General features: G+C 47.3%; 1 protein-coding gene across 6 annotated transcripts in view; it reads right to left on the reverse strand.

Moving 5' to 3' along the window:
• LOC118510439 (WD repeat-containing protein 47) overlaps window positions 1-14989 on the reverse strand; it is a 61248-nt gene that overhangs the window by 11979 nt on the left and 34280 nt on the right. The window contains exons 1-2 of one of the 6 annotated variants that reach the window (XM_036052231.1): window positions 6285-7667; window positions 2327-2993 (exon numbers count right to left, since the gene is read on the reverse strand). The exons of the other annotated variants lie outside the window; for them this stretch is intronic. Coding sequence (XP_035908124.1) covers window positions 2327-2993; window positions 6285-6874 — 1257 coding nt within the window. The 5' untranslated portion in view covers window positions 6875-7667. Of the gene's footprint in view, window positions 1-2326; window positions 2994-6284; window positions 7668-14989 lie in introns of those variants that run through there. 6 annotated transcript variants of the gene reach the window in all.

Here is a 14989-nt window from a genome sequence, read left to right on the forward strand (position 1 = left end):
GAATTTGCAACCGGTGAGTCAGAAGCGCGGTTACGATCGAAACTTTATGTGGTGAGTTTCACTTTTTTATGTCTTCAGCCATTTCAGCCTAATGAGGCTGCTTCACTGGTCGCTCCAGCCTGTGGTTCGTAAAGGAAATAGTTATAACTTTTTCTTCAAATTTAACACATATGTTCCCATACGTATGTGTGTCTTGACCCCTCCCGACAACTTCCATCCTGCTTTCGTTTGGCAATCAGTTGGTCGGTTTACCATTGTGCAGAAATGGTCAGGTTCAGGTGGATAATGAACAAAACTCATTTTTTTAACCCCACAATTTACCTTGATTTGATTTTTTCTTTTGTGTGGCCAAGCCCAATGGAAAAAATTGAATTTTCCTTTTATACTCTCAATGCAAATCGCTTTAAAAAAGGGCAAGTTTGGCCACAGGAAATGCTTTAAAATCGAAACGAAGTCAACGATTATCGGCCGCGAGTTCGCTCACTCATTCTTCCGGTTGCGATAGGCTTAAATGGCAGCAATTTGCATGCAAAAATGTATAATTCCAGCAGAGCGCTTAATCGCTTTTAGATAGAGATTAGGTCCCAGAAAAGCCCTCCAAAAAGTTAGAAGAGGCCTCGCTAGTGACCCGTTGTTGTGACCCGGCAGTGAATTCGATTTCAAAACAAGTTTCCCAGCAAAGGGAAACCCCCTGTTTTGCAATTTGTCAAATTAATGAACGGACGGCGTTAAATTGCTCGGCACTCGAACTATACAGTACCGTCGGTCGGCCGGCAGCCTCTATCGGTGTGAGTCGGTGCGTCATCCCAAGCCCTAAAACGATGACACAGAAAGCGCTTCTTCGCATCACGAAGCTGGTGGCACAAATTTTGTTTGTTTTGAAGTGATCCAGTGAGAAAAAAAGCAACAAACTAATAAATCCACTACACACCGAAGGAAGGAAATGAAGAAAATCACACGAGTGGCCTTATGAGAATGCCGGATGCGTCGTCCGGCAACAACAACGACAGGAAAGCAGACCAATATAAAAAGGCCTAATTTCAAACGCCACTATAGCACACTAGCTATAATAAACCGAGCTGCTGCCCGTCCCTCTCTCTCTTTCTCTCTCTTTTTGGACTAGTTGGTCCCATCCACTTAGTACCAGATTCGGTTCCCTAATACCGAAAACAATCGGTCAGACTCGGAACTGGAAACTCACACCTCAGCAGCGATCTCACCGAGTATATTAAATGGGGTTTATAACACCAAACCAAAGGCCTCCACGGAATGCGTGCCTCCGTTGCTTAAACCAAAAACGCGCAAGAAATTGAAAAAAGAATTTCCTAGCCCAACTAAAACATCCCAAAGCACTTTCCATGGTCCAAAGGGGGATATACATACAAGAAAATTCAACCATTCGATCGAGAGAAAGAGAGAGAGAGAGAGAGAGCGATACACAGCACCCTCCCAAAGGAATGTCTCACCATCGGAGGGCATTTTCCTCTTTCAAAACCGAACCCCCCGCACACGCGTGTTTAATCGAATTCCTTCCGGTTCTATTCACCGTAAACGCCCGGAAGAACAACGCACTGGCCCCTACTGGAAGGCCAGAAAAAGGGTCTCGCTCGTTAATTCGGACCGGTCAGAAATTGGTTCTCCCCGCGGTAAATTCTTTCCCCCGCCATCACCAACGAAAAACTGGGAAGGAAATTGGGCATAAAGATCTGACCAACAAAACAAAAAAGCGCCAAGAGCTCGCTGTGTAAGGTGCAGGAATCCCGGACATATACACACACACACACACACACACCTTCTCACAGGCTAGCCCAGAAAAATGCAACGGGTTTTTGCGGCCACAAAGAAGAAACAAAAACTCCTCAAAGCCAAGCCAAAAGGAGAGCAGCATATGACGCTGCGGCCACAGCACACATTCGACGACAATTCGCCGAGCGCCCGGCGAAAGAAGGTGTTTTACCGGTTTTGTGCCATATGTGTCAGAAGAGGAAACGCCATCGGAATCAATCAACTTGCCAGCCACAAGAAGATCGCCGCGAGGGAAGGGCGGTGGTTGGAAGATTTTAATTAACTTAGCGGATTGTTGTTGATGTATATTTTCACCAGCGTCGCGAATTGTGCCCCCGGTTGTGAGTGTCTGTGTGTGGACTAATAAATCACATACACACACGCGTAGCCACAATGGCGGTGCACCGAACCGGAAAGTTAATTTCGGTTTTGCTACATCCGTTACTTCCGGTGAATGGACGGTGGTGGTTGAAGAAGGAAGAAGGAACAGAAAAGGAAGAATTTGTCACAGACACACGGCCGACTTGGCGCCTGCGGGTACCTGATAGTACTGGCTGTAGTTGATGTCGACGTTGTCGAGCAGATTGTCCACCGAGCGATGGTTCTTCAGGGACAGCAGCTTCTTCCCGTGCGTCAGATGCTGGTTGTCGTAGCTATGGCCACCGTTGAGATTGTTGCCGAAGTTGTTGTTGTAATGGCGGAGGGCTCGTTTGCCGTTCGCGTGCTGCTGCTGCTGCTGGTGCTGGTGCTGCTGCAGCGGTGCCGAGGAGGTTGATTGGTTGGGGCTCACCACGCGACTGCTGCCACCGGCCAGCGACAGATTGTTACTATTTACACTGCTATTGTTCAGCTGCTGCGAGGACTTGAGATGGCTGCCGTGCGGGGACGCACCGGAAATCCCGCCGCCACCGCCGGCAGTCGTCGTCGTGGTGGCGGTCAGCACATTCTTTGTACGATACTTGTAGCTGTTCTCGATGATGAACCCGCTCGAGCCGAAATCTTCCATCGACTTCGAGCGGGATCGGGTCGAGGCACTGACGTTGAAGAACTGCTGCTGCTGCTGCTGCTGATGTTGATGGTGCTGCTGCTGGTGATGGTGCTGATGCTGGTGATGTTGCTGCTGCTGCTGGTGATGCTGCTGGTACTGTGATTGTTGCTTTTGCAACCGCTGCTGTAGGTAATTGTTCTGTTGCGTGGTCGAATGCCGCCTGCAGGGCACACAGTACCGTTCCGTTCGAACCGACGTTTAAAAAGTGGACGAAAAAAACAGCGACGAGTTTTTAAAATTCAGGCAAAACAACAAAAGTCAGTCACGCACATTAGAGGGACGCCTCTTTTCTACGCCAGGCGCGCGCGTGTTAATCGACCTGTCATTATGGTATGGAAGGAATAGGAAGGAACTGAGCGCTAGCAAACCTCGGAACCCTCGAAACCGGGCCAACGAAATGGCGAAATAATTTAACGCACGATTAGCACGCACGACATTCCGAACCGAATGGGAAGGATGGCAAACATGCAAAACGGTTCCAACGATTAGTTAAACACCCGTTGGCGTCTTGTGTTTCGCAACAGCAAATTACATTGTGTCTCAATTTTAAAAGCATTTTGTCATCTGTCAACCAGTTCCACCAGCGAGCGCTTGACTCTCTTTTGTGGGGCTTAAATTTCACACTCACAAAGAGACCAGAAGAAAAAAGAAGAATCTCTACAACAAAAAAAAGGAAAAAACTCCTTTGAGAAAGTAACAAACTAATTAATCATTCTCGTGCCACAATCCAGCGCTATCGAGAACGGTTGCTGACAGTTTATGACACATTGCCTAAATTAAGGCGCTTATGAATTATTCAGCTGGATCGCCCCTTCTCTAACGACAATTAATTGAACATTTTAATTGGACAAAATCTTTCATCAAAACATCCTCTTTCTGCCCTCAAAGCCAGGGTTTGCTTTCAATATTGGCACGTACTACACTTTCCTTTTGCCCTATTTTGAGCGCTCGATCGTGCATTAGCTGTGACATTCTACCTTCTGGCGAACTTGCACCGCCGAACATATCAAATCCAACTGGACCGGTTTTTCATCGCTTCGCTTTTCTCTGGCCGCCTTTTTGACGCCAAAGCCCGTTTTGAAGGTTCCAAGTGCAACCCTCAGCGTAATGTAGGCGAACGTGATGCAAAACATAAACTTAACCTTGATGCTGGTCCGGCACCGTGGGCCTACCCAGCCGTGAAATAGTTACCAACCGCCTCCGACATGACAGTTTTAGTGCACGAGGTCTTCTGGCTGATGCAAAAGTGTGCCAAAACGTACTAAAATCGGTATCACCGGCGAGCTGGTGGTGTTTTCGATCGTTAATCATCCGGTAACCCAACTGCTGCGGAAAAGAGATTAACTAACCGGAATGCAATTGGCACATCATGTGGCACAAAACGGCAACCAGAACTGTCTAACGGAAACACAAATTACCGATAGAAAAAAAAAGTATCATCCAACGTCAGCTAAACGCTTCGAGTGACCCGCATTCTTCGGCAACGGATTCGTACCGGTTGGGAATGTGTTTAATTGCCATCTCGCAGGTGGTTACAGGTGGCCAAAGCCACATCGATGACGCCATACACACGAACCGAGGGGCCAGAAAAAACTCCTGCCCCCGGAAGATAAATCGATTGAATTGTGTCCCTCGGGTACTCCACAGCCGCTCGATGTGTTTTGCATTATGCACAGTGACCACTAGACCAGTCATTAGTCTCTCTCTCTCTCGTTACTAATGGCCACAACACGATCCCGTTGCAGCCTGACATGCGCCTGTTGTGTCCCAATCAAAATGGTCTGCAAGTAGCTGCAAATCTACATCCGTTCCCTTGGGTGGGTAGCCAGAAAGAAATTCCATTACCGTTTTTTTTTCTCGAACCTGATCACGAGCTTTTCCGTCTCGCATGATCGCCACTAGACCTTGCTAGCTTCAGTTCGACCACTAGCGCTTCAATCCAATTTTTTGTGTTGCTCTTCTCGCGGTCGTCAGCAATCAAACCTGTCACAACTTTAAACCACATTGAAGGTGATGCGATCAGCCGGTATTTTGACGATGCGAAACCGGGGTGAAAGTAAGGTGAATTTTTGGCTTCAACTGCAACGAATCAGCTTACGTCCAGACGCAAACACACGTGCAGTCTTACGTCTGAGTTGAATTTTCATGCATCAAAAACGGAGCACCAGGTCTAATCAATCCCAAGTCACGAGGGTGCGCACTCCTAAACACAATCCAGTATTCGCGAACCTGTGCGTCGGATGTGATCGTGAAAGTGTTTCGGCCGGTGAGGATTTCATTGCTGACCGTTCCGAACCACTGCAAGCCGGATCAGTCAGGCTGTCAAAATTCGTAAATTAAGAATACCTCTGTCCAGTTTGATGGATGGGTTGCTTCACGCTTGAAGGAACGTGCGGAGAATTCACCTCGGACACGATGCACAGGAAAGTGAAATGAATCCTCCTTTTCACCACCATGACTGCGTCTTGACAAGCTTTTCAAACAATGTCCAAATTGATTCAAGTGTTAATAAGTAAAAAAAGGAAATTCCATATGAACAATTTGATGCACTGTTTGAACATAAAATTTGTAATCTTTAAAGTTCATTTTCCTTGCGATCCGTAACTCGTCAGGATTTGATGGGACTTTCCTGGTAACTTTGGGACTTTTGATCTACGTTGGTAGCTTTCTTAGTCGGTCTATTATTTTTCTCTTTTCTCCTTCTCCTTGGTAAGCTATTGGATTGGACTTCTAGCAGTTAAACTCAGGTTGGCTATCACCTTCAAATTCAAACTCGCTTCTCAAATTCTTCCTATTTCTCAAACTTCTGGGCGTCTCAGGACACTGAGTTCTGTATTTGGAACAACAAGGATCATATTCCGACCTTTGCTGCGTATTATTGTACTCTTGCGAAATGCTAAACTGAAAAATCTAATTGGTTGGATAATTTTCGACCAAATATTGTTTCAATCCTCATAATGAACCTGGATTTTAAACCTTGATTGGTGACTCGCCGCGTGGCTTTAGATACTTCAAATCAAATTGACGCAACAATGCTCGGTAATGCTGCAAATGACTCAATACATCATGTCCAACACGACGTAAACCTTTCGACAACTCCACACAAAGTTGCCGACCGAAGAAAAATCAACACCAATGCGCTCGACTAATTGCTGTTCAATCACTGATCACGCTCTATCGAGCTTCCCAAAGACCACAGGAAAAGCGCATTAACCAAAGCCACTGACAACGAAAACAGATGTAAAGGGGAAACATAATTTCCACTTTGATCGAAACCACACACCGACGCGTCCCGAGGGCTGTTTCAGATTTCCCAACTTCCAACCCGGAGGACACCTACTCGTCCCACCCGCCCTGAGGGCCCTCTACTTCCTTCCGTTTTCCTTCCATACATCCAATCGATTTCCAATGGTGCGAATCGTCCACCTCCCACCTTCCTCCGCTTCTATACCTCATCCGTCGTACAACCTCCATGTTGCTATCACTGTCGACGATCGCCGTCATGCCGGCGATGTTTTTCACCTTCCGTGCGGCAATGTTGTTCACCACGTAGTTGCTGCTGTTGTTGCTGTTGTTGTTGTAGTCGTAACCCGCCCCGGACGATGCGGCCAACGACGACGACTTGACGTTCAGGAAGAAGTCACTGTTCTGCCGCTTGAGGGCACCGGGCGGTGCGTACAGGTAGCGGGGCTGTCCACCACCAACACTGCCACCGTAGATGCTTCCGGCGGAACTACCAACACCGCCACCGCCTCCTCGCATACCCAGATCGGACAGTCCGGCGGACATCCAGCGCGATTTACCACTGGTCATGGACAGCATGGTAGATCCGCTGGCACCGGGTCCGCCACCACTTCCTCCACCACCACCACCGCCGCCCGGTATGCCGTAGTTGTACGTTGGTGGCCAGGGACGCAACCGCCGATCGGAGTAACGCTTCTCCGTCATGGCGTTCACCGGAAGGGCTCGATCGTAGCGTGTCATCGGGGCGGGTACGACGGCCGATGCCGACGACGTGGTTGTGGCCGCCGTCAGCACCATCTTCGGGGGGGGGGAAAACCCGCAAACAGGGACCAAGCTCCTCGAACCGTCTGAAGCGAAAGATCGTTCACTTTCGCCCGGTGAGCGGCCGGATGTGGTTTGCTTTTTCGGGGAAGAAAAACAAAACTCACACACTAAATTCTCGATTACCGCGCAATCACTACTTCGTAGACGCACACGCGCGACAGACACTCGATTAAAATGCACCAAAATCGGTCGCCATTTTTTTTGTTGGGGTGATAAAATTGTTGTTCACTCTAAATTTTGCTTCAATGCGAGTACACAAAACTAAAACCGAATCAATCACTAGGGAAAAGGAAGGAAAGATATCCCATGAAGACAATCAATTTAAACATGGTCACGATCAACTTCACTCGGTACGTTTGCTCCAGTTAAGTTTCCTCTCAAGCTTTAAAAAAAGGGGGTTGTAAAACTTCTGATCGCCTTCCTTCACGTCGTTCACCTCTTCAAAAGCACTTAAAAATTGTACGATCATAAATCCACATACCGCGATTGACCCACTAACAAGCGGCGGGAGGGAGTTTTCCGTCAACATTTCGCAAACATCTTCACATTTCTCATTGATTTCTTCAGCAAATAAAACTGTGGCAACTCTGCTTCACTTACACCACACGCGCTCACACAGACACTTGTGCTCACATGAGCTTCTTATCTTATCATTTGCAACGCGATTTTCCCAACGCAAAAGCACGCACGATGTTCCTCCCCATTGGAAAACCCGTGTATGGGGTGGAGGTCTTCGTTTGGTGTGGTGGTCTGTTCGCTTTCGAGCGTGATTTACGATGACGCACTCCCGCTTGTCTATCCGCCCGCTTGAGGTAAGCTGAATATAATGAACATCACACAGCGACTCGACTAATTTTCGACGGCGTGACCAACCACAGCAAGAAGTAACGAAGACACGAAAAAAAAAAAAACGAGGACGACAGCCACCGCGTGCCGTCGTGTTGTAACGAATGCAGGAATTTCCAATTTCTTCCAAAATGCCTCTCACCCGTTTTGGGGGGCCTTTTGGGGTAAGGTGCGTTATAAAAATATAAAACATAAACTAATACACCACCGAGTTGCGACCGAGGGTGACCATGATCATTTGCTGCGAGCTCTTCGAAGGGACTTTCCATGAGGATGAGTGAGATAGAGAGGTTTTGCGGCGCTCATCAAACCTGTACGGGAGGGTTGTGTTCCTCCTCGCCAAGTCTTGCTTTTCTTTACCACTTGCGCCTTCGGTATGCAACACCGGCAGCAACACTAACTAGTACCGGAACCTGGTGGGAAGCAGCTCGCCTCACCGATCAGCCTCGATCAAGCCCCAGAGTCTGGGGGGATCGATGTGTGTGTGTGTGTGTGTGGAAAAAGCAACCAGCAGGAACGAGCGCGCGCTAGCAAACGGCGAAAAACGGAACAGCGGCGATGTAACTGTAACGTCACGGCGTGCTTGTGCTACTTCTTCTACAGCCGCTAGCTGCATAGACGAGATCCAACGAGAAGTGTGTGCAATGGGGGAGGGGGAAGATACAGAGGAAGACCTCATTCTTGCAAGGCAGGCAACTTCTCGGGGCAACCTTCCAGGAAAACCTTGAGGGGTGAAGAATTAATCCAAACAAAGTGATCTTCAAGTGGGAAGGTGTTTCCCATTCAAGAAGCGGCTGATACGATCAAGATCGGAGTACACACACACATCCGAGACGCTGGCGACCATATCTTGCAAACCATAATCAATGGCTGTTGGCTTGACGAACAGTTATTGCTGGGCACAACGGCACGCCACGCCAACCTGTTTCGTGGTCGGATTTTTTTTTTCTTGCAGTGGTCCGGAGAAGGGTGCGCGCAGGAAGAATTTCCCGTTGAAGAACAGATTGGCACAGATATAATATGTTTTGTTCGAGCTTGCAGAACTGATGCCCGACTCTCTCCTACGCAAACCCGTCTGATCAGCTCTCGGCCGTGATCGATCGTGATACAGAATTGCGATCGATCGATTGCTTCACGCCCGGGAACTCTTCAGCCTTCTGATCGGTGGTGGTGCGTTCAGGAAGTTCTTCGTTACTTCTTGTTGCCGACTAATAGAGGCGTTGGCTTCCTTCAACCCTGCTGCTGCTGATTGCTACTACTTCTTGCGAGGCTTGCCAGCCGTCGTTGTTGTTGTTCCGTGTTTATTCCACCTTTCACCAGAAATCTTGTTCTTGTTGCGCTTTGCTACCGATATTCTTCCCATCATAATGCACACACGCACATAATCGATACTCGCAAGGCAACCTGTTGTGCGCTTGAAGATCGGCACTTCACCGAACCACTCCTCACTTCGACTTCACACGATCACGCAACATCTCTCTCTAAAGGAGATCGCAATTTACACCATTCTTGTGCTATGGTAATTTGGGCCACTTTGAACCACACGCTGAAGTAGGGGCGGCACATTCTCACACATCCATTTTTTTGCTTGTTGTGGGCACCCCCAAAAAGTGACTTCAACTTTTAAAAGGAGCAACGTACAGTGAAATCAATTCTTAAGATAAAGATTGGGAAATTGTTCCCAAACGGGACTTCAACTAACACACACGCGCGCTTATATGTGCACTGGACCACAAACCACACTATCTCTCGGGAAACACGCGCACACGCCCGCCTTGTATTGTAACACCCGAGGGGCACCCTCCACGAAAAAAAGCCGTCCGATACGCGTGAGAGCTAGCTGAAAACTGAGCAACGAATGATCCCGACCGCTAGCGCTGGAACGCGAACCTCTCCACTGTTTGTGCCACAGTCAACCCCACAGGGGGTGTGCCAGGAGGGTGGAAAACAGTGGTGTGGACTTGATTTTTCCACCTCTTCACCCCCTCTCTCTCTCTCTCTCGCTCTCTCTCTCTTTCTTTCCACCCCGTGCTTTCTGAACCTGCTCGCTCGCTGAAAAACGAAATCAAACAAGCCACGAGCCGACGGAGGCCATACATGCCCAACGCACAAGCTCGCCGTGTTCGGGGTGGAGTTTTTCTGTTTTTCGCCATACGCGGCACAATAATGGTATCATCATCTGGGCGATCGTTTCTCCAACAGGTTTGCCGAGGGGGGGGGATAGTTTGGCTGTAATGATTAGCCGAGCATCTGCTAAGCTGCTGCTGTGGCTCTCGGGGCAACTGCAAACTTGATCTCTTTAGGGGTCTGCCAATTTTCCCTCCTCTCGCGGAAAGCGATGGAAAGCGGAAATGGCTCTCCGTGGTTCTCTGTTTGTGTTCTCGCATTCTCAGTTGATGGCAATGATCCAGCTGGATCGCGGTTCACAGTTCCATTCAACTGTTTAGAACTCGGTTTCTATTCGTCGGCGTGTTGTGGGCCCAACAATGTGGACCGCATTACCTTTTATTGGACTCAATTATGAGGGGAAATTTTACTTTTCATTCTACTTTCACGCACTTCAGAATTCCGGTTTGTTGATGTTGGGTGGAAAAAATAGAAAGTTCTTTACTCTAGGTGACGCAGTGATGATGCTGGAACTTGTGTAGTTAGAGTGGTTTTCAGCTCATATAACAAGTTTAACACATCACACTCAATCTCAAGCCGCATATTTTTTTTAAATTATGAAGACTCTTGCCATCTCTGCCATCTAGAGCAGATGGATCGACACTTCCAAGTATGAGTAAGGGATGATCTTCAATAATATTTCGCGTTGATTCTCAACCACAATCGATGAGTCTCTACTTCCCCCAAAGCCATATGGCACTCAATCCAGCACTCGCCGTGCTAACGTTATCCAATAATTCCCTCCCGAGCGAAAGTACTCCCCATCAGCACCAGCTTCTCCGCGGTCCGTTCGCTCGTTTGCAATCTGATTACCGCTTGCTTTTAAAAAATCTGTATCACTTTCTAAACCGAATACTCTCGGCTGTACGGGGGCCGAACGCAGAATGAAGCATACATAATATGTTCCGATTTTGCCTCAATGAACTCTTTTCTTTTAATGCTGCGCTCACCGGTCTGGTCTCTCGCAGATGGAACTACTCAAAATCACGCAATAATTATACCTGCAGAGATGATTCTACGAATATTTCTGCTGCGAACTTGTTCACTCTACTCTCGTGATCGTAGATCGAGGCAGAGAGTGAAGCTAAAAAAAGTGATACAAATTACAGCGACAGACACACAAACACGCAGAAAACAACGCAGCAGGCAAAAGGACCGATAGCATAATGAGCAGAATGAGCTGAACAATAGGATTAGTTGCAGTTTTTTTTTAACTTAATTAATTATTTTCATGCAACATGCAAACGCACACATGGAGAAAGGAGAGCTAGGAGGATAAAAAACGGTCAAATCGAAACGAGGTAATTTAATATTTAATCCAGCGCGGCCCCGACACTCGCATGAGAAATTAGGATCGATCTCGGATAGAAATCCGATGCCTTGCTTTACGCAGTGCGTGCCTGTCTTGCCTTGTGGGGGACACAAACACACACACACACATAACAACGCAACATGCGTGTACTCAAATTATTGCGCTACAAACCGATAAAATATGCAAATGATGTTGCTGTTTCCCCCGAGCCAGTGATGGAAGCGCAGTCGTTTTCCAGCCAGGCTATTCTTCATTTCTTTCTCGCTCTCAACGCCGGCGGGTGTATTTAAATGAAGCGGGAGAGCTTCAGTAACCGGAAGAAACCGTTACCGGTGGTTGTATCATCAGCAGCCTTTTTTTGCTCCACCGTATCGTGAGATGTAATAACGAAATTTTCAGTTTCGTTCACTTTCGAAGTGCACCGAAAAATTTGCAATCGAAACCGGACCCCTTTGAGTGGTTCCGAAGACCACCCGCTTTACTAAGGGTTCCCCGGCTTTTTTTTTTTTTGATAACTTTTATGATATGCATTTTGAGTTGATCCGAACTCAACAAAGGAAAAAAAGGCATCGACAAAGGAAAGCCACTTGTGGCTCGTTGAACATACACACAAACCAACCCTAGACGCGTTTTGTTAAGCGATTTGTTTGCCTGTTGTCGATGAGTGGTAGGAAGCAGAAGGAAAACACACTTGGAAAATGTGTGTGAAAATGCGTGATAAAAAAAAACTGGTCAGATGCAGCAAATGCAGCAGACGGTATCATCGCGATCGCTGACTGGCTGGCTCGATCGATCGATGAGCAGCATTATGCAATGTAAAACTACCTTGAAGTAAAACCCATCATCATGCGTAAGCGAAATTCAATAACGCTTTCATCGTGTGGAAATACAAACAAAGTGAGGAAAAAATGGCTGCTTCTGGCCGGTACTCTGTTCGGATCGGGTAAACGATTATGCGAACGTTCTGATGTTCAACGCGAACGGTTGTTTATCGATCCTTCGCCACACAGCTGATAATCGAGATAACGATCGATTGGCTGTGTTGTGCAATTAAACTGTTTATAAATAAGCAAACCAAGCGCCGCAAGGGTTCTGGGCATACCGAGTTCTATGCCAAGCATAGAACTAACCCCAAGAGAGCTAAAGCCAATCGCCGATTTCGATCGAGGTCAGAGAAATAAAACCTAAAATTAAGAGAGAAAACACTAACCACCACACCATTTGAAAAGAAAATTCCTTTTTCAACCACACACACACACACATACGATCGATGAGAAAGAAAAACGTTCCGAAGGGGTAATCTTGGTGTTTGCGGTTGCTTGATCGTATTATGGTTATGGATCTGCCAATTCCCGACTCAAAAAAGGCTACTGCACATTCCAAATGAAGTGTGTGTGTGGGTTTGGGTGTTTTTATTTGTCGCAACCAGTGAGGCGAAAAGATTTACCAAAAGAAGAAAACGCTTTTCTTTCTCGAAAAAAAAATCCAACTCCACGAGCCACAATAAAAATTGAATTTTTACATTCAAACACACCAAAACAAGCTTGTTCGCCTCCCCCCCCCCCCCCTCCCCATGTTCGGTACACATTCAAGCACAACCACAGCCAGCATTTTTCACGTCATTTTCCAATGGAAAAGTCAATTAAAAAAGATGAATAATCTCTTCCCTTCGAAATTAGACAATGCCGCTGCCACCACCAACCGGCGCGGTGAGCGAAGGAATGCTACCAACCGGTACGGGTTAAATAGACAACAAAACGTCCCGGTGGGTGGTTTGGGAGGGGCAGAGGGTTGTGGAACCAGCACCAAATTAGATCGGTCTACCTAGCCAACCTGAACGCTACCGCCACTCACAACTCATGGCAATGGAAAAAAGCATGAGACAAAAAGCTAAAATTTCGTCTCTCAGACACCTGCTCTATCGCCCCTCGGGGCAAGATGCATCAGCATCGTTTGGAACGTGAAAATGTTCGCTTTCACTCGGAAAATGCTTCGCTGAAAAATCCCCCCGATGCGCAATGCGACACAACAAACATGACAAAACAAAAGACTTGCGTGCTAGTGGCGCTAGCACAAGCGACGAACCCTCGCCAAGTCACCGTTGCACGGGGATGAAATTATGGTGTCGTGTAAGGTCATTTATTCACGCGGAATTATATTCGCGCGACCAGGCACACAATCGGTCGGCGGATCGTGCAATATCTAAGCTTTATTATCCATTTCGGACATGATATGGCGGCTTCATCAAAATTCTTTGACCTTTTCCCACCTCTTCCTGGTGAAGCTAGCTGTGGAGACACTTTCTCTCTTAAGAGGGTACCTCTTAAGCGAAAAAACAGAGGCGTGTCTGATGCTGACACAACGTCGGCATTCGGGGCGTTGTGACACTAATGTGCCCCCGGCGGCACAACATTGCTATAATAGTGGTAATCGGCCCGACAACATTTTGCACCAACATCGCCCGTGTGTCCCGAAGCATTGTAACGCATTTGTACACCGCTTGCTTGCCGCTACTTCTCGCCGGTGTTCTTTTACCAAACCATTAACCATCGAACATGAAGAAATAGATCATCCTAATGGAATGGGGGGACAGACAACGGCTACGTATGTTAGGAAAAAAAAACAGCGCATAAAACTGAACCTGAGAGGGCCGTAAAATGATTAAGATATTTCCTTCCAGCAGGCAAACGATCAGGTTGTGGTTTTCATTTCCGTACGCACGCGGCAATTGCTGAACGTGACCATGATGATTGATTGATCTGTCCGCCTGGCGTATTTTTTTTATGACTATTATATCTTCACGATCGCTGGCGTGAAAGTTTTGGCGGCACGATCGTAACACGAATAAAGACATTTGCCAGCCCCGAAATGATTTTGATCGTAGCATTCACCCTTGATGCGCATTAACTGCGCTTCTAAAATGCATCAACAATTTACTACTCGTTCTGCCACATTTAATTGATTTAAAAAATATATTTTCCCTACCTCAAATGAAGTGTCCTCCACCACTAATTATCGCATCAAACCAGAACTAGGCTTACCCAACCGATTAGCCTTTCAACACTAGTTGCGCTCAATAATTTGACACCAAAATTGGGCTCTTTTCACACACACACACCAAAACAACTATTCATCCTTGATCTGGTAAACTAGATACGAGTTTTACCATTGTAAAAGCATCTTTCCTGTTAAACCAATGGACGGAAACCGTTTCCAAACTGTAACTGCTCGTGGCGCCTCAATGTCACACACGCACACATGGCGGGGCAGGGCTGTGGTTGCTGCAATTTGTCTAATTGCTTTACGATGGTGCGAGGCAAAAAACATAAACCGTTCTCACCCCGAACAATGCGTGCTGCTTAACTTTAATTCTCGGTTCGTTACTGTGCGCCACTGTGTCAATAGCAAACCGCCCTCAGCCCGAAGGATGATGAGTGGTGGAAAAATTCGCACACACACACTCACACACCGTGAGCTTTCCACCAAAAGATGCCATAAATCATTTTCCCTTACGGTGACATTGACGTTGCATCATCAACCTCATCGCACGGGCATGGTGCCGGTATCTGCTTCTTCGCCAGGGAACATTCATCGGAGGCCATTTTCCGAACTGAAATCGACAACCCCTATCTGGGGAGTGGGATTGTGATGGGAAATCAGTGAAGAAACAATGCCCAATTCCACTGCCAACCAACCGAAGAGAGTGGTGGGTGGTGGTAGATTTCTCCCATCCACTGCTGCTTCCCATCGTAAATGTGCGAAAA

This window comes from Anopheles stephensi, chromosome 3 (assembly GCF_013141755.1).
Source record: "Anopheles stephensi strain Indian chromosome 3, UCI_ANSTEP_V1.0, whole genome shotgun sequence".
In the NCBI taxonomy this organism is placed as follows: domain Eukaryota; kingdom Metazoa; phylum Arthropoda; class Insecta; order Diptera; family Culicidae; genus Anopheles; species Anopheles stephensi.